The sequence below is a fragment of the Scardinius erythrophthalmus genome (assembly GCF_964197995.2).
Source record: "Scardinius erythrophthalmus genome assembly, chromosome: 20".
Taxonomy (NCBI): Eukaryota; Metazoa; Chordata; class Actinopteri; order Cypriniformes; family Leuciscidae; genus Scardinius; species Scardinius erythrophthalmus.
This window is the reverse complement of record NC_138240.1, coordinates 18,926,272-18,952,484: the sequence shown is the minus strand read 5'-3', so window position 1 is coordinate 18,952,484 and position 26,213 is coordinate 18,926,272. Positions and strand designations below refer to the sequence as shown.

The following is a 26,213-nucleotide window of genomic DNA, read 5'->3' as shown; positions in this document are numbered from 1 at the left end:
TTTTTTTCTCCCTTGTTCCTTGTTGAGGCATGTCAAATATTTTTTGGTTATATGAGATATGGCACTGTACATGCTAGCTGCTGTTGACAATAAAGCATTAAAAAAAAAAATATATATATATATATATTTTTTTTTTTTTTTTTTTTTTATTATTATTATTATTTTTTATTTTTTTTTTCTACTGGAACAGCCAGTTTGCTAAGTTGCAAATGATTATTAAGAAGCAGGCACACACTATGCAAATGCAGCAGCCCTTCCATTCACTCCTTCAAGTGGACTTCATTAGTGGAGTAATGTAGGAAATAGTGAATGAGGGAATAGAGGGCGATTTCGAAGCCAGCCCTAGTGTTTTCAAATAAGCCTGAAGGACTTAATTAGCTGGATCAGGTGTATTTAATTAGAGTTGAAGCTAAAAGGCTTGTTCGACTTCATGCAGCACAGACCGATCGGAGGCTGACTTGAAGCAGTGCATGCTATGGAGAGAGAATTGTGTCTTTATTACATGCAAGAAAATAAATGATCTGAGAGAGAAAAAAAAGTTTGAGAGAAAAAGTTATCACACTGATAGCAAAAAAGCATTTTATGAGAGAAAAAAAAAATATTTGAGAGAAAACGTTTTCATACCAATAGCAAAGGAACACTACGCACTTATAGTCTGACCACGTAATACGCATGTGCATGACATCACTGTTTACTCACATTCCTGTTTTTGTAGTTTACACTGAGAAGATAATGGTATCGTTTTCAAAAACCTGCACTTTGAAACCAGTTTTCAAAAGTTTGTATTTTCCGGCCCATAAACGCCGTTGTGTAAATGAATGGCCAAAACGCATAAAAAGTTTTAAGTTTTATTTGAAAATGTTGTGTAAACGGCCCCTGAGTTTGCACCCCTGTACTAGAAGATGGGAAACTGCTGATGGTGATGAAGGTGATGAATTTTTATGTTGGGTAATTCAAATATTTAGCCTATAAAATATTTTAGAGCAGAATATAATTCATTATTAATTACATTTCCATTATGTTTGCAGGACTGTAAGATTTTATTAATTTCTATGAAACTTTCAGGGCTGAAAATCAAAATTCCCTGATTTTTCATGACTGTGGGAACTCCGTCAATTGCTCCTACCTTGAATAGACAAGCTGTAGAGTCTCTCGACAGCTCCAGCCTTATTCTCCGCCAAACACTGATAACTGGCTGCATCTGACACTTGTACATTCAGTATCTAAAGAAAAGCACAGGTGAGTTATACAAGATGTCTTGTATCAAAGCAGCAAAATCTTTTAATTAACCATGTAAGATTCATTTATGATCAATTTAAATGCACATACAGACATAATTCCCTGATATTATGTTGAAAAAGGGGAGAATTGGGATAAAACTGGGCTCATTAACATCACCTCCAGCAGTTTCCCATCCTCAAGTATCTGATGGTGAGGGCTGCTGTAGAGGGGCAGACCATCCTTCAGCCAAGAAACAGCTGGAGTGGGGTTTCCTGTGACATCACACCGTAGTGATACAGTGGTGTTGACCACGGCATCCACTTCCTGCATAAACTCGTCAGTCTGACCATCAATCACAGGAGGAACTGCGTAAAATGCACAAAGAGTCATGTTTATGAAGATCATTCATTCTGATTATTAATAAAGCTAACAAATGATGCTCATATATTTGAATGCCATAGAGATCTATCTGTTGGATTTACTTCCTTACCCAACACCTCCAGGTCATAATGCATTTTGTCTTCTCCAGCTTCATTCACAGCCTGGCAGGTGTATTTCCCAGCATCCTCAATCTGTACTCGTGGGATCTGCAGGACATGCCCTCCTGAAGAGGAACACACAAACAAACAAACAAAAATACTTTATATACTGTATATATTATATTCTCATTTTCCCGCCACTGGTTTGTTTCCATGGTTGCTAATTAGTTCCCCACACCTGTTCTGTTTCTACGTTGATTACCCAGTTGAATATAAGCCCTGAGTTCTTCTTAGTTCCTTGTTCTGTATTGTTTATGGTAGCATGGTTGTGTTTTTCTTCCTGAAGTTCTCCTATGTGTTTCTGTTGGATTTATTATTAAAGACGCTTTCATTTGATTCCTCAACTTTGCATGCATCATTACAGCCAATGTTTTCATCTTTAAGACCAAGATGGATTGCATAGTCTGTTTTTAACTAGTATAACTAAAAATAACCATGGTGTTAAGATGGTAATACCAAGTTGTTGTTTTTGTTTTACACGTTAGTGTGACATACTAATACCAACATAAATATATATAGAAACAAAATAAAAAATGCAGGGTCAGTAAGATTTTGTTCTTTTTTTGAAAGAAATTAATACTTTTATTAAGCAAGAATGAATTAAATTAATCAAAGTAGCAAGTAACAACAAAGACTTTATATATCAAATAAATGCAGATCTTTTGAACTTTGTATTCAAAAAAGAATCCTGAAAAAACTATCATGGTTGCCACAAAAATATTAATCAGCACAACTGTTTCAACATTGACGATAATAATAGGAAATTTATAATAATAGAAAATTTATCAGCATATTAGAATGGCTGCATCCGAAATTGCATACTTCCCTACTATATAGTCGGTGTAAAAAAAGTGTGTGACAAAAGAAGTCCGAATTCACAGTACTCATAAAAGATTATGACGGATGACCTCCTTCTTCCAGCGAGATTCTGAAGTGTGGATACGATAAACACTTTACCATCCCATGAGGCCACGGGAGAGGATTTATGAATGGCAGTGAAGCGACGTTACTGACGCTGGTAGGTCACATGATAATGACAACATGGCGAATGTAGTACGTCCAGATTACATTCATACTACACACACTCATATTATATAGAACATCATTTTTTTAGTAATATAATTATATATATATAATGCATAAATATAATTTTATAAATAAGTACCTACTCAAGAGAGTATGCGATTTCGGACGCAGCCAATCATTTCTGAAGGATCATGTGACACTGAAGACTGGAGTTATGACTGTTGAAAATTCAGCTTTGACATCACAGGAATAAATTAAATAATTTAAAAATATATATAAACAGAAAGAAAAAAAATATTTTAAATTGTTATCATATTTCCCAGTATTGCTGTTTTTACTGTTTTTCATCAAATAAATATAAAATAGGATATAGAAGTTGTATTAATACTCTATTTCATGTCTAAAACATGCTGTCTGAATTAAATAAAACCTTATATACTGACACTTCGTACAAAAGGAACGTTTCACTCCACTCACCAGGTAAAAGCACAACTCCATCTGAGCTGGTGAGTTGCCGGCCTTGTCTGTACCAACTTAGTCGAGGAGGAGGAATGGCATTGCTCTCGCAGGACAGACTGATGGAGTGTCCCAGGACCACCTCCCGTCTTTCAACCATCCCTTCAGTGCCATCAAGGTCCTCTTCATCCCCCTCTCTTTCTCCCAGTGAGAAACCAGCAGCACCATTTATTACCCGATGAAAGATTGGAGGAACTGAGGAGGTTTGAGAAACAAACATGAAAATCTTAAATAATCAAAAAACTGTGTATCTGTGTATAATTGCACTCACCCTGTATAGTGAGATGGAAGTCTCTCTTATCCTCTCCAGCAGAATTGGTAACCACACATGTGTACTGGCCCTCATGGGATAGCATGGCATTCTCGAAGTGAAGCATGTGACTGTTCACTCTCAGACCGGTGTGTGTATTCCCATTCAATAGCTGTGGAACATGAATAAGAGAGTGTTTTTTCATGACTATTTCATTCATTATTCCTCAAAAGCTGATTAGAAGACCCCTGGTGCGATTTCAGGCCCAGCCCCTCCCTGGACATGAGCTGCTGTGGAATTTTTTAATTATTTGATTCATTTCTTGAATCAGTTTTTACCAAAGAACAACTAACCAGAGAAGAAAACAAAGAAAAACCCTTTGACTTGATGGGTGGCTTTTCGATGTGTACAGTCCAACAGCACTCTCAGTCTGTGAATTAGTGGTGGAGATTTTTCATGGACTCTTTGTGCAGTTACATCAATACGCCAGTAGGTGGTGACAAGGGACTGTCTTTAGAGTGAGTCACTGAGGGGCTGTTTACACCTGGCCACTTCATGCGTTTTCTCAGATCGGATAGCTATCTGATTTATCAAAACGATTCCATTTACACCTGGTCACATAAATGTGTTTTCACAAAACGGATATAAATCCGATCTTCAATTCCTGCGCTATATGCAGATTTAATGGAGTTCAAGTCTTTGAAAGCAACAGGTATGAGCTGCATTTTATTTTAAGTCTTTTTTAATTATTAATTAAACCAATTCATTCAAAATTGCTGATTTGTTTTGGACCCACTACTGTTTGTTGTTCAGAGATGCACAACAGTTGATTCTGCTTTAAATTCATTTGGAACTATTTTAGTTGGAGGAACAAAAAGTAAGTGACTCAATATTATCTTTTTGTTTGTTCATTAACAGCTGAATAAAAGAAATATCATATTCACTATTATGCAGTGTGGTCTAAAAAGAGCTAGTATGGAAGAACCTGAGAGATACTAAACAGATATACGGACCTGTCCATCTTTGAACCATTGTGTGACAGGTTCTGGAAATCCTTTGGCCAGGCATGACAAGATCAATGTCCCATTAATTCTCACTTTCTCTTCTCTTCTGCCAAAGCTGAGAGTCGTAGAATCCCCCTCTATCTGTGGAGGTACTGAGGAAATGGCACAGCATTAATCTCTGACAAAAACAAACCACATTCAGCCATGAGTTCCATGCCTACCTACCCATAATTCTTAGTGTGTGGTGTCTGTGTGCTGTTCCAGCCGGGTTGGTTGCTCGGCAGGTGTAGGCGCCAGCATCGTCACCACGGGCCGCAGCCACACGCAAAAACTGTCCACCCTGTGTGTATGTGAATTGAGGGCTGGACACAATGGGCTGGTTGTCCTTTAGCCAAGTGATAGTGGGAAGTGGGATCCCCTCAACTTCACAATGAAGAACAGCAGGGAAGCCCAGAACTACAGTCACCTCCGAACTCTCACCAGAGTCACGAATCATGGGAGCAGCTGTGAAAAAACAGAATAGTGATTAGAATGGAGGATAATGAGGATAATAAGGACAAGGTGGGTGTTTTGAAAACAATGAGGACAAAAATTTCCTAAATAAAGAAATGGCTCTTTTTAGTGAATCAAAAAAATACATATAATAATAATAATAGAGCCCAACCAGTGTATTCTGATTCTTGAACAAATTACTCTTATGAGAGTTTTTTTTTTTTTTTTTAACACACAGCATGACCAGTGTACTCCAATCCTTAAATGACTCGGGTCTTGATTCAGGTCTTTTTAGTAAAAAAAAAAAAACATACAGCATGACCAGTGTAGTCTGATTCTTGAATAAATGACTCTTATGATTCAGTTCTTTTTATGGATTGTTTCCACCAAGCGGTACAGTACAGTAGGCTACAGTACGATTCGGGACGGTAAACCCTGATCTGCCAACAGTACCCTTACTTGATAGGTGTGGAAGAAGAAGAAACCCACACAGTAAACAACAATGGAGGACATACAGCAGATCTTGTTCTTGCTTCTCAGCATGTGGCTCTTTTGTCACAAGACAAAACAAATTGTGTTGCAACGGTATTGTGTTTCGACTGTATATTAAAAAATGCCGCCTCTTGTGTTGTCATTCCCCTCATAGCACGCGCAAGGGACGATTCTCTGTCCATTTTAGCGGAAATGAGAGACTTTAAGTTTTGAACGCTTATATCTCCTAAATGCAAATTTTGTCATTGTTCTGGAACACACCAGCTTGTTCATAACCTTAAGGCTAACATATTCATACTAAAAGCTAAAAAATGTTTTATTTCAGGGGACCTTTAAGGCTTGTAATAATTAATTACATAATAAAAGAATCGTTGATAGAAACTTGTAGGAAACCGTTCAATTACTTATGATTCCCATCCCTACCGTTTACCTTGTACATTCAGCCTGAACTGCCGTGTCTGAGTCCCAGCGTTGTTACTGGCCACACACTGATACAGGCCACGATCCCTCGGCCTGACAGACTTCACCCTCAACACCTGCCCCTTCTCCAGAAACTCCACATGAGGGTCTCCATTACGGGATAAAACCCTGAGAGAGAGGGAGGGTATATACAAGCACACATTAGCATAGAAGCTGGGAAAGAGGAGCATGTGAGTGTGTGTGTCATTGACTCACTCTCCATCGTGACTCCACTCCACTGTAGGCAGTGGACGGCCGCTAACTCTGCACTGCATGTCCACTTCCTGCCCCGCCATGACGGTCAGTTCCTGCACTCCTGAGGAACCTGAAATTGCTGGTGGAGCTAAAAATACATAACAAGAAATGAGAAATCAACTACAGGGCAGAGTAACTCTAAGGTCATTCTAACAGCATTGGAAAAACCCCAAAAAAACAATAAAGGGAGTCAAATGTTACAAGTTAAAGACAAAAACAAAGTCTATTATTTTGCCTAACAACACTTTGTTTTATTTATCTCAAGGTTACTTTAAATTACAATGCCTGTCTATCTATTTTTCACCTTGTACTTCAATAGTATACTCCTTCCTGGCTTCCCCAGCAGAGTTCTGGGCAGTGCAGGAAAAGCGGCCAGCATGATCATGCTGAACACGATAAATCTTTAAAAGCCTTTTTCCATTCTGCAGATACACCCCTGGGGTCTCCAGTACCTAGAAGCACAGAGCGGGTAATTGATTTACAAGAGCAGCGGCCAAGACTTGTGATGAATTTCATGGCCACAAGGTGGAACTATGCTACCAGCAGCACACTGGAGGAGAGTCATTCGTTTGCATTGAAAAACAAAACTAAACTAAACAAAATAACGCTTCTTTTTTCTGTTGAACACAAAAGAAGATATCTTGAAGAACTATGGTAACCAGACAGTTGATGATTGCCATTGATTTCCATGGTATTTTTTTTCCTACTTTATTTTCTATACTACTACCGTCAGCTGTCTGGTTACATACCAACATTCTTCAAAATAACTTTTTTTGTGTTCAGCAGAAGAAAAAAGCTCATACATATTTGGAACAACATGATGGTGGGTGAATGATGACAAAATTGTCTTTTTCGGGGAAACTATCCCTTTAATTTTGATTGTTCACTTGTGGCATTCTGTGGTCAGATAAAATGACTACATATTTATATAACGAAATGTTTATGAAAAATCCCCCTACAAGAGGAAACCTACAGGTCTGTTATCTTTAGTCCAGATAATGGTTGGGTTTGGGGTGCCGAAAGCATCACATCCCAGTGTCAGGGGCTGCTTCAGTGTGACCGTCAGATTCAAATCCTGACCATCGTCTTGGATCTCTGGAGGAACTAGGTTTGTGTAGACACAGAAATCATTCATTATAATTTAATCCATCATTAATATAATTAATTAGGCATGTAATCAAGCAATGAAAGACCTTCAAATAAATCTACTGTAAGTACCTACTCTAAAACCAGAAATATGTTTCAATTAGCTCCTACATATATTATACCGGATATATTTAGAATTATCATGAATATTATTAAAGGGATAGTTCACCCAAAAATGAAAATTACCCCATGATTTACTCACTCTCAAGCCATCCTAGGTGTACATGACTTTCTTCTTTCAGACGAATACAGTCGGAGATCAATTAAATAATGACCTGGCTCTTCCAAGCATTATAATGGCAGTGAATAGAGGATGAAATTTTGAAGCCCAAAAAAAAACATCCATCCATCATAAATGATATCCACACGGCTCCGGGGGTTAATAAAGGCCTTCTGAAGTCAAGCGATGCGTTTGTGTATGAAAAATATCCATTTTAAAAACTTTATAAGCAAAAATAACTAGCTTCAGGCAGACGGCCTTTGCAAGTCGATTTATGCCAAAAGATTAACCCCTGATGCGATGTAGGAGTATCGTAAGCTTTGACGCCTCTCGCAGTTCAAACAAATAGGGCTGGGTAACAATATCAAGCTCTTCTTCTATCATATCAAAATCCTCCAACATTTCTCTTTAAAAATTCTCTTTTTAGACCTCTAATTCATGACAGGTGTTTTATTTTGCTCTGTCGTCTGCGATTCCGCATTCTGTCAATACGTCATGCGTCAGGTCAAGGAGTTACTCTTGCGCAGTAAATCGATGCGTACGGACGTTTGTCGTAAGCTAGTTATTTTAGCTTAGAAAGTTTTAAATATGGATATTTTATTTTTCTTACACAAACGCTTCACTTCAGAAGGCCTTTATTAAACCCCGGAGCCGTGTGGAGCACTTTTATGATGGATGGATGCACTTTTTTGGGCTTCAAAGTTCCATCCTGTATTCACTGCCATTATAAAGCTTGGAAGAGCCAGGGCATTATTTAATATATCTCCGATTGTGTTCATCTGGAAGAAGAAAGTCATCTACTCTTAGGATGGCTTGAGGGTTTGAAATCATGGGATAATTTTCATTTGTGGGTAAACTAACTCTTTAAAGAGAAAAAGACTGTCATACAGACAAATTTGTAAAACAAATTGCATTACACACGTTTTTTTACTCAAAAAAAAAACTCCAGTTTCATAATTTTTAATCATTCAAAGTTTTAAAAAAAATCTGTAAAAAAAAGATTATACAATTACATAATAATTTTTAATATTGAAAAAAAATATCAAAAATATATTAAATTATATATAAAATCTAATCAATATAATTTGTTAATCTATTATTAATTAGTATAAACTTATTATTTATAATTTTATAAATAACATTTTATAATATAAATAATATATTTATATATATTATAATGTTTTTAAATGTGGATTTTATATTTAGAATTTGCAGTAGATTATTTTTGTCCTGTGACAGGAGTGCTCCATGTAGCTCTTATTGGGAATCAACGATCTAAATAAGACTAAATAGATATTCATTTCAAATTTATTATAAAGCTATTGGCCACTGGAAATGCTGCAAGTATCTCACCATTGACCTTCAGCCTGGTCTTCCTCTCCACTGATCCTGCTTCATTAGTGGCCACACACTTGAAGTCTCCACTGTGACTGGCTGAAGCTGAGCCAATCACCAAAGAGCCATCATCACCCAGAGACACACCGTGCTCCGATCGCTCCATATGGATCTCCAGGCCATTTTTGAACCATCGCACCCTAGGAGCAGGAGACCCTAGCCAAGGGATGACAACAAAAAAAGAGCAATTGAGAGAGACAGAGAGAAACTGTGTGAAAGAGAAGACATCGATCAGAATCAGAATTCCCCACACACACTGAAAACACGGCTCGTCAGAGCTTAAAAATAAGACCAGATATCCATCCATCTGACAGCAAGACAACAAAGAGCAGAAACAAAGGATGCCAGAAAATTTCAGTGTCCTGTCAAACTGTACTTCAAGGTGAAACACCCTGAGTGAAGATGCCAGACACCGTGCCAGAAGAGAACTGATCAAGCATAGGGAACACAAGATTTATAGCTCAAAGACAAAAGTCTAGAGACTTCAGGACAACAGTAAGGGGAGTAGTTTAAACACACCAATGAGGTCCTATCAGCCTCCAAGACCCCTTTAACAGATGTGTTATGAACTTTACTAGGTTTAGCTTTAAGTGACGGTGCAGGGGGCAGGGGCTCTTGACCTTGTACTTGTTTTACAGTCATGTCTTAAACCTCCTCAAAAGCCATTTAAGCAGAAATGACAGACACTGAGAAGTGGTTACTTGTGTTTGGTTTCACGCAGAGCACTTTAGATGAAACTCTTCCATGTGACATGTAGAGTCTATAAAATGGCGGAAGGAATATAGTAAGAAAAAAAGAGGTCCAAAAGTATTTGGACATGTTTGGACTTTTAGACTTAATGGGATAGTTCACCCAAAAAGTCTTCATTCCACAACGGTGTCATTCCAAACAAGTGTGACTTACTTTCTTCTGTGACACTTACAAGAATAAACATTGAAGAATGTATCAGTGTTTATCTGTTTATACAATGAAAGTCAGTGTAGTTTTGGTCCCTATTGACTTTCATTGTATGGACAACACAGGCTCATTGGAAAACCGTGCTGGTGACAACATTTCTGAAAAAATACATTACAATGCTTGCACGTTTCACAACACCTTCAAAGTGAATTCACCTTCGAGTGAATGGCTAAAAGAGCGTTCAGTTTTATCTGATGAACTTGAATCTGGCAACATTGGTTGCCGTGCGAATCGCAGCATTTCACAAATGAAGTGTCCAGTAAGTGACACTAAAAGGTTAAATCTCTATCGTGTTTGAAATGTATGTACCACCTACACTAAAACTAACCGAGAGTTTAAAGGTGCTCTAAGTGATGTTGGGTGACGTCACTTCTTGTTGACGTTTAAAGTATTGTCAAACAAAACGGAGGCTAGCTAGACCCTCCCTCCTCCTTATCCGCACACTAACCCCCCAAACCCCAACCCCAAATCCAAATCCTTCTTATCGATTATTGGCTGGAACAGTTTGTTATGTTTCGTGGTGCGTGTTAGCCCAGTTTGTTTTTGTTGCCGTTTGTGGAGCCTGGGGTGTCTACAGAGACCGCGTTTTTTTACAGTGTGTTCAGGGGACAGGCAGCTAGCGGATAGCGAGGAGATGTTTGCTGTATGTGAAAAAAAAAAATTCTCTTGTATTTGAAATATTTTCCCTTTTTCAATAGTCCATTGCAAATATACTAACAAAAATTGTACTCTCTTTAAATATATTAAAAGTATATTAGCATCATGCTTTTACCTATTATCACAATACAACTTTTAAAACACTTTACAATAATTGTACTTTAGTATATTTTCTAAAAATATATTTTAGAAAAATATACTTGAAGTGAAAATTCTGTTTATTTTTTAAAAGTGAATTTATTTGCACTTTATTATAAATATATTTTAGGTATATTTTAACTGTGTGCTGGAAATGATCATTGTAACAATGCATTGAAAGTATACTTTCAAAATACAATAGTACAACAGTATACAATAGTATTTTGTACAAAGTATAGCTACTATAAGTTTTATTTGCCTAATAATGTACATTTGTTATTGAAGACAAAGTATGCAATTTGTAGTATTTGGAATAAGTTAAAAGTATTAATGTGCCTATACTTTTTACTCAAATATATCACAACATGATAGCCTCGTGGGCAAGTACGCTGACGTGCTTCGGGAGACCTGAGTTCGAGTACCGGCTCGTGGACCTTTCCTGATCCCGTCCCCCCTCTCTATGTCCCACCTCACTTCCTGTCTAGCTACTGTCCCATCCTAATAAAAGGTGAAAATGGCAAAAATACTTACAAAAAAAAAAAAAAAAAATTGTATGTATGTACATATATACACACACACACACACACTTATGGTATATTGCTTGTATGTTTCGAAGACACTCGTAATGAATTTGTAATGTACATGTAACACAAATAAAGTACACTTTAATATCACTAATCAAGCATGCAAGCTACACAGGCATATACTTAAAGTATATTAAGTATACTTGAAGTTGGTCCAATTTAGTACACAAAAGTACACTAATACACTTAAATTTATGCTTTACTACAATTTAATTACAACTAAAATATACTTAGTACAAAATTAGTGTTTCAAAATAGCACACTTCAAGTTAACTAATTAACATTAACACACTTGAAGTATACTGATAATAAGTCTGGCTGCAAGTATACTTAGCATTTTTTTTTTCACCAGGGTTTGCAAATAAATGATGCTGGAGCTTTTCTCAGAACCAACTTTGTTTGAAATATCTTGTAACCAACTGGTGCCAACTAAGGTCAAATTCACAAAGGTGTCTTAGAGTAAGCACAGGTGTAGTTTGTCACATTAACTATGAACTTGATCATTGTTTGACAACTACAAAGTGTATAAATACTTTTTGTCTTCACTTTCTTACAATCTTTTTTTTTGGTGAAGTATTTTACTTCAAAAGTGTGTTTGTGTGATCGTATAAATGTCACTTGGTGTAATATTTTATTACGTAATTCAAAGACTTTCATACATTTTAAGTGTATCTTAATTGTCCAAATGCTTTTAGGTACACTGTATACAATAAGTCAATTTTTTTTCTGAACAACAAGCCAATCAGAAGTGGAGGGAAGATGCAGAGCAGATGTTTACAGTCATAATGTTTGGATTGATTGTTTTTGTGACTTAAAGAATGATGTGCAGCTGGTCCCGTTTACATTACAGGATAACATTAGGAACAGTTTATTTGTCAGAAATCTCTCGAACAATACTTCAAATGATGCGCGTTATAAAAAGAGGCTTATGTGCGTTCCTTGGGTGGGGTCATGTCTTTCAGTGCGAGCCAGATTAAATGGATCGGTCTGAAAAGGACAGACTTCCTCACTCCTACTCCTTTAGGCACATTTTAAATGTCTTACACACCTGCAGGATTGAGACATTCTATTACAACAAACCAGTATGCATGATTTGTATAAAGATGTTTAAAAAAAAAAATTTAAGAGCCGCTAAAAGCATCAAACAGAATTGCAAAAATAATGATTATTTCCAAACATATAAAAATCATTATGATGCTAGAGCGGTGGTTCTCAACCAGGGGGCCGGAGCCCACTATGGGGGCATTCTTAAAATGATTTAAATTTGGTAACATAACCTTAATTAAAATGCTAAAAAGCACAAAAGAAAATAAAAGATTTGGGGTTTGGTGTAAGACTTTTTTCAAGCAATCATTTTGTTCAACATGGATGCATTAAATTGATCAAAAGTGACAATGAAATTTCTGTTCCAATAAATGTTGTTCTTTTGAACTTTCTATTCATCAAAGAATCCTGATTTCTGAACGATCTTTTTAAAATATTTATATATAGTTTTTATTAATTTCTATTTTAGTTTTATTATTTTAGTTAAACTAAATGGATAAGGCATTAATATGTGCTTTATAAGTAATAAACAGCCAATATCCTAATAATATACATGCTAATAAACTAGTTAACTAGCTAACTAGTTAATAGTGAGAATTGGACCCTGAAACTAAAGAGTTACCAAAAAAAAAATTTATGGTTTTGATTTAAGTTTTTTAGTTAACTCTAATAACCCTGATCATAACACAATAAGTTCAAATCGACTGTAAAGCTTGTGTTTGGTTTGCTATTTTTCTGTGAAGTGTGATTATTTGGCATGTCATCTTATTTCACAGACAGACACATTCTCCTAAGCATAATGTTTTCCGTCATCTGCCACCAAACAAGACAGCACAGCCATTTCCACATATTTACTGTCATATCTGTACTAAGTACCTCTCATTAAGAGCAACACAGATGTCTGAAATTCTTAGTCACCATAACAACATTACAGATACAGCACAAATGCAGGAAAACAAACAGCAATTCGGCACAAATTCCAATTAATAGTAAGGATGACTTGACAGTCTTTGTTCTGATTCAAGACAGACTGATAACCGCCTCTTTTCTAGCTGTAAAAACGACCCATCAGACCCTGTACTCTCGCTCTTAGCCCTCCTCCTCTCCGCCTGCAACAGTCCCTAATTAGGATTCCTCTCCCAGTGGGCCATCTCATTCAGGAAAGCAGATGTTGCCCACAGAGACAGAGGAGAAGAGTAGTGTTCCAGCTGCTGCTCACACACACACACACACACACATCATGTCATATCCGCGACATGCAGGGTTGCCATGGCAGGTTTCCATCAAAACAACACCTATTAGCTTACAGTGTGTACGGGAAGAGCTGGGTATATATCACACTGTGCAGTTCATAAACAGACACAATTTCACACCAAATACCTCTCACTCCAAGCAAGTGAAGGCATTTGACTTCCTCTCCAGGTCTGTTAATGTGAATTGAGTTGTTAAACCTGTACAAAGTGTTACCGAAAGAGGATGTCACCAGCAGCCAAAATGAGGCTGCGCTGAAAAAAGAGACCATATGGTAAGAGACAGCAGAAAAGAAAAAAGAAAAAGACTCCCAAAGAAACCAAGGCAGCTTTCAGTACAGCTTTTATCACATCACTCCCTCTCACACACACACACACACACACACACACACACACACACACACACACACACACACACATATTTGTTTACTTACATATCTAAATGGAGTATACCATAAACGTATTTCTTTTATATAAAGCTAATTATAAGTACAACAGACTACATTTTATTTTTAGAATTACAAGTATTCCTTTATTTGCTTGCCTGAATTATTGTTACTTCATCAATTGCTTATATGATTTATTAACACTACTGTTCAAAAGTTTGGGGTCATTGTGTTTTTTTGTTTTGTTTGTTTTTCAAATAAATTAAAGGGGACCAATTATGCCCCTTTATACAAGATGCAATATGTGTCCCCAGAATGTGTCTGTAAAGTTTCAGCTCAAAATAATCAATTATTATACCATGTTATAAACGCACGTTTTTGAGTTGAAGCAAAAACATGCCATTTTTGTGCATGTAACTTTAAATGCAAATGAGCTGCTGCTCTCCGCCCCTATCCAGAATAGCGCTGTGCCTTTACAGCTCGTGCTTTGGATACTCTGCCAAGAACTAACAAAACATCTGTTTGTTTTTCATTATCATCTCTATCGCGATCGCGATCACGTGACAATAAAGTTATTCGTCATATCTATCTATCTATCTATCTATATAGAATAAATAGAAATTTCAAAAGAGTATTATATATTGGTGCTGGTCTTGCTGGTGAACGAGTGCAGTCACGCTTATTCAGCAGCAAAATTAAAAAAGCTATTAAAGCTGGTTGACAAAAGATGTTTCGCTTGTTAAACAAACTTAGACCACCAACAACTCGTGTTTGAATTACATTTCGTCTTTTAGAATACTCTTTTGACTTCCAAAATGATAATAAACCAAACATTAACCCACGGGAACATAGAAGAAAATACACAGCATGTACAGAAATATATCCGAAAACCAAAATCATATGCAGGTGATGACCTAGTTTATGTTATGCTGGTCTCTTCATGACCTACCTCGTGCAGGGCAAGGGATGACCACTCTGCTGTTAGCCACACTCTCAATCATGGTCTCTCCATTTGTCTCAAAATAGGGGCCCTCTGTAACCACATACACAGTTCACAAGGTTAAGATAAAAGACCCAAAGCCAAAGGTCAACTTAAGGGTCAAAGAGGAGAGCACAGGAACACAGGGATTTGTTTCCATATCCGCTGGTGATGCTTACACATGCATATAAGTTAGCCTGGGTTTTCCCATGCTGACTTGCGCGCAGCGCGATTTTATTCACGCTGCTAGGCAGCCTGGATTCCATGGACCAGATTTTCGCCTCAGCGAGGGGACCAATCACAGAACGGGAAGGGAGCAGCAAGACAATGACGACGCCTATGCGACACACCAAAGCAGTTTGTTTATATATATGGATCCAACATGACAGCAGACGCGAAGTTACCTTTCGATGCAGCCTTAGATAGTGTTCTAAGAACGCAAGTTTATTTCGTCTTCTTCCTCGTCAAATTTCTGTCGCTGTACATACGTCATCTGGTATAATTGAAACGATTGGCTATGAGCTACATACAGGCGCATTTGATAGACATTCGTAGCGCCCAATAACCGGCTCTGGGTATTCGTAAACCACGCCTCAAATACGAGAAAATGAACATGTGATTCCCAGACCACGTCTCAATGAGACTAGGTCTGACGTTAGCCAGGCTACATATAAGTCATGTTTAGTCATCATTTAGATTGGCTAGGGATAATGATTTATTGCCTTCATAAAATATTTTGGTGTGCAAAGAGTTCTTTGTATAATGACAAATGTTCATAGTTATGCACAACAGACGTACCTAACACTTCCAGGACGATCTCAATGGTATCTTCTCCAGCACTATTCTTGGCTACACAGCTGTACGTCCCGCTGTCCGAGCGCTGGACCGCCTGGATCTTCAGCATCCTGTCACTGCCCACAAGAAGTCTGTTGTGAAACCAGGTGATCTGAGGGCTCGGCTCTCCTTGGACCACACATGGCAACACCACTGTCTGGCCAATCAGAGCTTTAAGAGATGTAGGTGCAGGTTGAATCCTTGGTTTAGCTGTAAGGATAAAAAAAGTTAAAAGTCTGGTTTCTTCATTGTTTGGTAGTTTGTTTATCTCAGGGAATTAATACATTTCTACACAGGCCACACTATATAAAAGGTACCATGGTGTTTTTATACACAACAGTCCAGATGTTCAGTTCAGTAAGGTCAGTAAGCTTTTTTAAAGAAGCCTCTGTATGCTCACCAAAGCTGCATTTATTTAATCAAAAGTGCAGTAAAACAGAAATATTGTGAAATATTATAACAATTTAAAATAAGTGTTATTTTATGTTAAATTATTATATATATGTAATTTATACCTTTGATGAACCATTCGAATATGCTGATTTGGTGATTATCAGTGTTGAAAATAGCTGCTTAATATTTTTCTGGTGATATCTTTTTAAGTGATTCTGTGATTTCTTTGATTAATCCGTTTCATTTATTTTCAAAGTTTTTTCCACAGATAAATCTTGAGAGTTTTGGATTGTACCTTGTACTTGCAAATTGTAGGTGAGTGAGACGTTGCCAGCTGGGTTAGCAGCAGAACAGGTGTAGAATTTACTGTCTATCAGCCTGACATCACTAATCTTCAGAGAACCAGACGGCAGGACGGTGAACCTGCGTAAGAAGAGATCAAAGGTCAGGCTCTGAAGTCACAGGAGTTATGTTTTAGAGTGAGCATATCTGTTAAAGAATAATGTTGCATCCCAATTTGACTACTTATACTACGCCCCAAAAATATGTACTCTTTTTGTAAAGAAAAAGTGTATACTTTTGAGTGTGTAGCAGAAGAGTAGATAAGCTTTGGGACATACTATCACATCATAAAATTGCTAGTTACATAGTTACGTGCATCATGTCGCCGTAAACCGGCCTGTCAATCATCTTGTCACTGTAAAAACCCTCCACATTTCCCTCCACATTGCCGTTTTATCGTGAGATCCCACCCCCTATGGGCGGGTTGAAAATATGTGGAACTAGCTCCTACTACTGGCTGTAGTCTCTAGCCTCTGGCCAAAAAAGCCTCCGATGACGCAAAATGATGATTTTTGCGTCATCTGAGGTTTTTTCCAGACACACAATACAGATATCTCTCGTCTCAAGGGGAACATGAGGGAGGGAAGCACGGTTATTCAAAAATACTACCGGGTTTCTACTGATACAAAGCTTTATGCTAATCAGTGAAGTATCCCTTTAATCCACCTCTCAAGCGCAATTGGTTTTGGGCAATATGGACTTGGACTCACTTGGACTTTTGGCATACTCTTTTAAACATACTATTCTTTGGAACACACTTATTCTAATCTCACACACTATTAAGGATGGATACTATGCACATTGGGACGCAATGTAAGTGTTCTTTATATGAATGTGTGGGCTTGTGTATATGCACACAGCTTTCTAACTTGCACAATTGAAACCAATTGAGAAAATCAGCTTGGTTTTATTTGGACTGCAGTCTTTTGAACATTTGCTTAGCAACTTTATTATGGTAACCTAAATACAAATACAACTAATAAATCTGAAAGAAAACTACAAGCTACTATATTCAACAAACCCCATTTGGGACAAACTACTCCACCTCCCACAATTTTTCTCACTAGTCTTGCACATGTGGACTAATGAGGTCACTAAACATTAGATCACCAAGGTCACTAAATAGTGGATCACAGTCAAGATCTGTACCCAAGATTGGCTTTACACAGACCTCACATTATCATGTGAAAAACGCAGTTATTATAAAGAAGCATTTATGATAAAAAAAAAATCAGATCTTTGTTTTAATCATTTCTAATTCTATGCTAGACTAAGCATTAGTCTAGGGGAGATTTTTGACTTTCTCTTTCATTATTTCTGTACAAGGCATTATGTCTGCCAACTTGAATATTTATAATGAATATTTCTGAAATAGCATCAGTTTTGGAGTGACTGTTTCTTTATTTGAGCTCTTAACTGTTTACACTCCAAGGCATGATCTTCGCTCCTCTGACTCTGACTATTCCCTTAACTTTGAGACAGCAGAGAAGTAACATTTAAAGGCGCTATATAAAATAAAGTTTATTATTAATATTATTATTATTTCTTCTTTTTTATTTTTACAAAGCATTATGGCTGCCATCTTGAAAATTTACAGTGAATATTTCTAAAATAGCATCAGTTTTGGAGTGACTGTTTCTTTCATTCTTTTTTTTTTTTTTAACAAACCATTATGATTGGTAACTTGAAAATGTAGTATGAAATGCATTGCATTTGCAAACTGTGCATTTTTTAGCTATACAACTGGCACCTAAAACATGTACAACAAAAAAAATTAGATTTACCTTCTTAAATATATGTGGTTACACGACAATATACAACATTTTATTTTTAGATTAATTCAAACTCCCCCAGCAAATTCCACCAAACAGCAGATTCTGGATGGCTCAGTATGTACACCATGTTGGGGCAGTTTGAACCAGCCTGTAGAAACACATGTGCACGCTGGCAGATTTGGACTGTGGGTAATTAGGGTAATCAGGAGTTCCGGTTACGGAATCAGGAGAGAAAGAGAAAGAGAAAGAAAAAAAAGAGAAAGAAGCTAAAAAAAGGCATTTTTTTTAAAGCAGTTCACACAGTTAAAGCTCCAAACTTTAAGGTTAAAGCAAGCACTGGTGCCCCCTGACATCCCCACAGCCACCCGATTCTAGATTAAACACACTTTCCACACATAATCTTCTTTCCTGTGTGGCAGATGTCTCTGGAGTGGCGTGTTATTCTCGTCAGCAGACTGAGACGTTGACATGCTGTTTTATGAGACAGGAAGCTCCTGGAGACTCAAACATTATGCAGGCTACAATTCTTCCTATGTGACTATCACTCAAAACACACACACACACACACACACACACACAAACACACACACACACATTCACAGGTCTGATACCTTGTATTACCAGGAACACAGTGCCTTAATGTTCCAGTAATTCCCAACTTTTACAGATAGACCCTATTACCTAATCCTAAAGCTGTCATCCATTCATCCTTGCAATACCTGTCTGCTGCATCCCTCTGACTAATGCCATCAACATTCTTCAGCTCTATCTAAAAAACCCCAGCATGCTCTAATTCTGATCCCAACACCTCTAGCCCCACTGTAATCATCAGTTTACCGTTTCGGAAATACATCAACTTCGACGTAATGAACTTTACATCTGTTTTCCATTTAACCCCAAGTGATTTTAAACCTTGCACCTCTAACGATTGATAAATGTGAGTCCACAGGACCTTCATAATGACTGGGGTTAAAAAAAAACTTTTCTCCAACACGTGCTCTTACAGGTTTTTGGTCAGATCTTAATTTAATAAAGCTGAAACCATTAAAGGAATAATCTGGACACAATAGTTAAGGTGTGATCACATAAGTAAATGTCAGCAAAATTTTGCATGCAAAATTTTATATTGTTAACAAGAGTGTAAAGATGTAGCTCACAAATAAGTTACTTTCTAATCCAGATGCTTTCTGTTGTTCAAAGAGGAAAAAATCATGTGACCAACTTGAAACTGTTGAAAAATCTGCATGGGGAACTTTTCACCCTCACGCAAAAGTCCAGATTGCCGCTAGAATGACTATATTTCGCCAGCGAAATTTCACTGAGCAATGGCAAATGTGACATTATTTAAGTTAAAAAAGTTCAGTCAAGGGAATTAAGTGATTTTTTTTGCAATGAGTCTGTTGTTTTATTAACATTAAAATCACAGAGAGCAGTATATTGGGTAGAATATTAGGCTGCTGTCAATTTAAGACATAATGCACAAATACAATAATGTACACATCACACATACATGTAAAGCTCAGCAGGCAATGAAATGATATCTGCGTTAAACTTATTTAACTCAATTACAGGTGAATGTAATCATACAATTTACTAGCCATTGGCTAATTAAAGACTTTTTTAGTCCCCTCTCGTGAAATTTGGTCCCATACGCAAGTGATTTACTCACATTGTAGAGGGTTGTGTCTATTTGTGTCTTTTATGTTTGTGAATTGAATCATATGTGATTCTGCTAAATTGCCCTGTGAAAGGACAATAAAGATTTACTCACTCGTGTATTGTTTGAGCTATAAAGCTGTTTATAGGGTTAGTTCACCCAAACATTTTAATTATGTTCATCTTCAGAACACAAATGAAGATCTTTTTAATTGAAATCTGAGAGCTTTCTGTCCCTCCATTGACAGCCTACACACAACAACTACTTTTAAGCCCCAGAAAGTAAAAGTAAAGACATCATTGAAGCAATCCATGTGACTCCAGTATTTTAACCTCAGTTTTATGTCTTAATCCACTTTATTTATAAAATATTAATCTCTGACATGTCATCATTTTAAATTATTGTTTTAGGGTTTACATTTATGTAATCAAGGCAACAAAGTTGTAAAATTGGATATTGTCACAAGGATGAAGAGGAAGAAGATGGTCAACAGGATTATAAAACAAACAAGGTTTTATTAAACTAGATACTAGAAGGTAGCAAACATAATAGCGTGTGTAACACACACACAAACAACAACCGACAATTAAAGACTGAACACAGAGGAACTAAATACACAGAGTTATCGAACTAAATGATGTGCAGCTGTGGTGGAAGATTAGTGTTCATGGGAACAGATAAATGGCGGGAAAAAGACAAAGATACTTGACTGATGACAACAAACTGGAAGTTTTCTCACTAAAATTATGTTAACATGCATATTGTTTATGTCTTATGTCTATACTATTGAAACAGTGAGTACTTTGTAATGTTATGAGTGCCTCATATAACCCAGATTTTTGTAACCCAAATGCTGTTGATTAAACTAAACTTGTATTGAACCCGAAATATTCCTTTAAAAGCAGGCAAAATGTCAACTATAGCTAGTATGAGACAGTCGTATCTCCATTTACTTTCCTATGTTACATCATTGTACTTCTGTATACAATTAAAAACACTCCAACACTCTCAAACATGAAATGCTGAGACAAGATGCTTGCAGATGAATTGGTTTTAACTTAAGCCAAATAAATGCAAAGCATCAGTCCATCAGGGTGAAATCTAATGTGTCTCCTTTGTAACAGAGCACCAGTGGCTCTTGTTGAAGCCTAGCTGGCTCTTGTTCTTGTCCAGGGGAGTTAGAATGAGGTAAGAGAAGTCAGCTGGGGTGAATTTTGACACAGCTGAAGCCTTTTATAGATGGCTACATCACCACATCAGGGCCCATTTTTTCTCAGCAAGAAAACTTCATCACTCATCAGGACACATTTTTGCCATTTATTATGTAGTATAACACTGCTCTAAAAGCAAATACCGTGCAAAAGATTTTGGTTAAAAATACCACATCATTTTTGGCTTTGTGAACTGGGTTTTGTGACATTGTCAAGAGTTAGAAACACAATTAAGGAGCACTTCCATCACATTTGGCCTTTAGCCTTTCAGCATGTTATCTAGTTTTTTTTTTTTTTTCAAATCTTTAAATAAAATATTAGAACATACAGAAAAGCAGGCAGCTTTGTGTCCAAACTGTGTCAGAATTATTTAACATTGCCTTTCACAATTTTGTACCTAAATTTTTTTTTTTTCTATTATTACACACTTTGGGTAATAATTTGAGTAAATGATGACAGAATTTTCATTTTTGGGTGAACTATTCCTTTAATTAATTTTATTGTATGGACAAAACACAAAGTAATAAGAAAGCCATACAGGTTTGAAAGGAGGGTGAATAAATCATATCAGAATTAAACTGTTTTGATGAACTATTTAGGGTGAATGTATAGGCACATCAATTAAACTTTTTAACTGATTTTAATATGAGTCAAATGTGACAAGTGAGCTCAGTATTTCAGAACAATAGGGGGGTTAAATGAGAAAATGTGGAAAAAATACACTACAGTTCAAAAGTTTGGAGTCTATAATAAGTCTGAATGTTATAATTAATTTGTCAATTAATGTAATGAATATGATGTGTGACAGGATTGGTTATTATGATCTTACCAGGCCGTGACAGGAGGTATGGGCTGCCCATTTCTGCTCCAAGTCACCAGAGGTGTAGGACTTCCGTGAACTTCACATGGAAGGATGACTTCTGATCCAACCTCAGCGGCCATTTTAACCGTCGCCTGTGACCCGTCAAAACCAACAATTCGTGGTTTGCCTATCGAAATGAGAGACTCAGTTAGAAAATTCTTAAAAAGCTATTTGTTTTTGAGTAAATCATCAACAACAACTTATATTCATGAGATTCCTCACTGTTAACACTCAGATGCATCTCTCTGCTGGTGTAGCCCACTGCACTGGTGGCGGTGCAGATAAAGACTCCTGCATCTTCTGCCCTGGGACTAGGGATGTACAGACTCCCATCAGCTGCCTCAAGAGGTGCTGATACAGGCCTGTTTGAGGGATCTCGACCCTTGGGAGAGAAGGATATGGCAGATAACCTGAATTGGAATGCACATCCTGTCCAAAACCTTTGAAGCGGCTTCTCAGGTTACCAGGAATCAGGCATTCCTCATGCATATCCCCCATCCCCTTTTTGCTCTGAAACAAGATGGCTTTAGCAGACCTTCTTTCATGTGACCAGAATAGCAATTTACATGCCTACAGTGGATACTGCGGACAATACACTCCCAATCTATCGTGTTGGGAAACAGAGGTGGAAAACTTAACTTCCCATGACAGGGGCAGGCGGACGTGAGCTTACATCCGTTTGAAAGGCAATTGGGAAAGCAATGCATCAAGGACGAATGGGCTGCATCAGCACTTCTCCTGCGTCCATTAGGCTAAATTATTCCAGCTAACTGTTTCACACAATGCAATCAGTTACTATCTGTCACTGCTGGGATGGTGACACAGCCAGAAGCACTATTACTGAAAATAGGGGCCACAGTAAAGTGATCAGGGTGATGTACCTTGGACCAGACGATGGTGGGTTTGGGGATGCCACTTGGTTCACAGGACAGGGAGATGGGTGTGCCCTCGTTGGCTGTGTAGTGCAGGGGACCAGCCTTGATATCAGGAGGGGCTGGAAAAGTAGGTCAGAATAGCAGCTGTTCACAAGGCCTTAACAACCAGCGGTTCACAATTAGAACTTCGCCAAAGATACTTCACAAGGAATCCAGCTTATCACTTCTAAATATGAAACTCTAATATTAGCACCTATATCAGCTTCATTAGGGACCACATGAGTTACTGTAATGCAAAAAATTCTTAATATGTGTTTTTGTTTTCCAGTAAAAATAAAAACACGCTTAAGATGGGACTTGTTTAGCCACAAATAAATAGAATATATAAAGCTTTAAATGTATAAATATTCATCTGAACTCTGCAACAAAAAAATCATTTTATTAATCAGTATTTTTGTATGTTTTTCAAAAAAATATTTTAAATAATTTGTTTTCAGAGAATACATACTTAACTGTATTAGGTATAAACCTCAATAATGTTTTTACGTTTATGCTTAAAACCTGCCAGTGGGAAAATAAAATAAAAAATAATAATAATAATAAAAAAACGATTTATTCTCTGAAAACAAGTTTATTATGTACACATTTTTGTTTCCCAAGTAAATTTAAATGTTATATATATATATATATATATATATATATATATGAAAATGAAATGAAAATCAATTATACTCAATTGTAAAAATGTCCTGCCCACTAACATTGAACTTCCACTGTGACGGTAATATTGGCTGATCCTGCTACATTGATAGCGGTGCACACGTATGTCCCCGCATCATCAGGTACAGTTCTGTCGACATGTAGACTGCCGTCACTCCTTAGAAAGACTCTTCCACCAACACGCACCTAGAGACAGGATGATCATACAATAAAAACATAAGCATGAACACAACACATACATTTTTCGGTAATTTCGATTTCGCTCCTAAGAAGCGTCTCTCTCGTTACTCACTTGTTTTCCATTGTGCGTCCAGACTCTCTCAGGAAGAGGAATTCCATCTAATAACATACAGGGAAGGTTCAAAGGCTGACCGGTCATCGCTGTGACAGCTGGTGCACCTTGAACTAATAACGGTGGTTCTGTAAACAGGACAGATAATTACAGTGAGACTTTATGGTCAGATTATTTGTGATATTGATGAGGAGAACAACACATTTCCATACCTAAGCCAGTAACAGTGACTCTGGTTAGTGCCTTGATGGATCCAAACTGGTTTTTGGCCTCGCAAACATAAACACCTTCATCATCAACCCAAACACCTGGAGGGATCAGAGCAATGCTGATTAGAACATAAAAGACTCTTTTGTAATGGATCTCATAAACATCTAATTTCATACTTTAGTCATTATCAAACCATTAAGCTTAATTACGGCTTAATTATGTGAAAGAGATGTGATATCAGTAATCAGCTCACATATGGATGTGTTTGTGAGTTTTTGTTTTTGGTAATGGCTTTACTTCATTAATAAAGTGTCATCTTGACCTTAGTATCAAAGAATACAAACAACACAAAACAATCAGTCAACAATGTTACTAGTTTAACAAAACACACAAATAATAAGCCACAACCTATAAGATTTTACTCACTCATGACAACTCATTTTGAAATCATATAGCAATGCAGATAAAGCCGCTCATTTGTAAGAGAGATGCACAATATATACAGTAACCATATCAGTTGTCTTCTGATATTAGAGATTTATCAAGGGAAATGTAGTAACCAATGACAAAATTGATATTTAAATTATGGATGCTCATTTTCCCAATTTTGAACCATTGATCATTTAACACTCACTTTAATATATATATATATATACTGTACACAAAGTAACATAATTAACAACAAACAATAAAAACATTATTATTATTTAATTTAATCTTTTTATAATTCTATAAAAATATTTTGATTACATTTAATTTTATTTCTTTTATAATGTATAATATTAAGAATAATAAGAATGTAATAATTAAGAATGTAATAATGCATTTAATTAGTAATTATTTTTACATTGAGGTTTCCTTTGTCAAAATCTAACACAAATTAACATTATTAATCATAGAAAACAGCCATAAAAATCATTATTATTACATGATTTTTTTAGAATATGTCTTACATTTTATAATGTATAATATTAAAAGCATTATTATTAAATTTAATTCATTTTAAAATTATTTAATTATTAATTTAATTAATTATTTTCATGTTATGACATATGACTGATAAACTGCATTCTTATTTTGTATAAATACATTAAAAATAAAACACTAAAAACTAAAACCAATTGATATTCATTCTGAGACCAAATTATTATTAAATGTAATAACTGTTAAATGTAATCTTTAGCAAGTCTCAAAATGAGTATCAACTGATTTTAGTTTATAGTGATGTATTTTTAATGTATTTATACAAAATAAATGTATTCAGGGAACCATGATTAAAAATTCAGTCATCTGCCATTTATCAGTCATCTGCCATAACATTTCGGATAGAATTTAAAATTTTTATTTCACAGCAGTTTTCTACCTTATAGTTCTATAAAAATTAATGTTACAGATGATGTCTTGAATTTAAAAGTGGTAGCCATCTATTATGATTAATGCTTGTTGATGACATTTGCAAGCTTGTTAGAGATATTAACCATTTGAGTTATTAGATTTGTTCAAAACTCGTTCAACTCTTGCCGCTGTTGGGAATTTTGGACTAAACAGAGAATTTATGGCATTGTTGATTTGCTTCTATTTACAACCCAGCTATTAATTCCATTGTGATGACAGTTCTGACTTCATCTGTTATCCACTCTTGTTTGAGACCATTACGCACACACTTTATATACAGCTTATTTGAAACAACAAAACTGTTGTAATAAATGTTGTGCAACACTTTGCATGTGTGAAATTTACACGATAGTCATTTGCACACAGTGGTAGCTGTTGAAATAGTTTTAAATAGTATAAATCAATGTTACATGTGGCATTACATTTGTTTGCAAGTATGTGTGTGTTATGTGTATATGCAGTGCTATGTGAGTAAGAATGATCTCAAGTTTTCAGGCCTGTATAAACGCACACACTCTCAAAGGCAGACAGGAACAGCCAAGCTAACAGGGAACATTCTCAGAACTTTGGCAAATGTTCTGGTAAGGTTCTCTTAAAGTTATGAACAAACATTCTTCCAGTAACATTAATTGAATGC

At 36.4% G+C, this 26,213-nt stretch overlaps 1 protein-coding gene across 2 annotated transcripts in view; it reads right to left on the bottom strand.

Annotated features, from left to right (window-relative positions):
- hmcn2 (hemicentin 2) overlaps window positions 1-26,213 on the bottom strand; it is a 95,831-nt gene that overhangs the window by 43,839 nt on the left and 25,779 nt on the right. For both annotated transcript variants that reach the window (XM_081349185.1, XM_081349186.1), the window contains exons 17-37: window positions 24,184-24,279; window positions 23,972-24,099; window positions 23,721-23,865; window positions 22,966-23,078; window positions 22,307-22,466; window positions 22,052-22,211; window positions 16,533-16,660; window positions 15,809-16,054; window positions 14,981-15,064; window positions 8,974-9,171; window positions 7,228-7,358; window positions 6,559-6,706; window positions 6,216-6,342; window positions 5,971-6,128; window positions 4,782-5,060; window positions 4,566-4,708; window positions 3,574-3,724; window positions 3,264-3,497; window positions 1,712-1,825; window positions 1,399-1,586; window positions 1,127-1,223 (exon numbers count right to left, since the gene is read on the bottom strand). In XM_081349185.1, coding sequence (XP_081205311.1) covers window positions 1,127-1,223; window positions 1,399-1,586; window positions 1,712-1,825; window positions 3,264-3,497; window positions 3,574-3,724; window positions 4,566-4,708; window positions 4,782-5,060; window positions 5,971-6,128; window positions 6,216-6,342; window positions 6,559-6,706; window positions 7,228-7,358; window positions 8,974-9,171; window positions 14,981-15,064; window positions 15,809-16,054; window positions 16,533-16,660; window positions 22,052-22,211; window positions 22,307-22,466; window positions 22,966-23,078; window positions 23,721-23,865; window positions 23,972-24,099; window positions 24,184-24,279 — 3,228 coding nt within the window. The remainder of the gene's footprint in view (window positions 1-1,126; window positions 1,224-1,398; window positions 1,587-1,711; window positions 1,826-3,263; window positions 3,498-3,573; window positions 3,725-4,565; window positions 4,709-4,781; window positions 5,061-5,970; window positions 6,129-6,215; window positions 6,343-6,558; window positions 6,707-7,227; window positions 7,359-8,973; window positions 9,172-14,980; window positions 15,065-15,808; window positions 16,055-16,532; window positions 16,661-22,051; window positions 22,212-22,306; window positions 22,467-22,965; window positions 23,079-23,720; window positions 23,866-23,971; window positions 24,100-24,183; window positions 24,280-26,213) is intronic.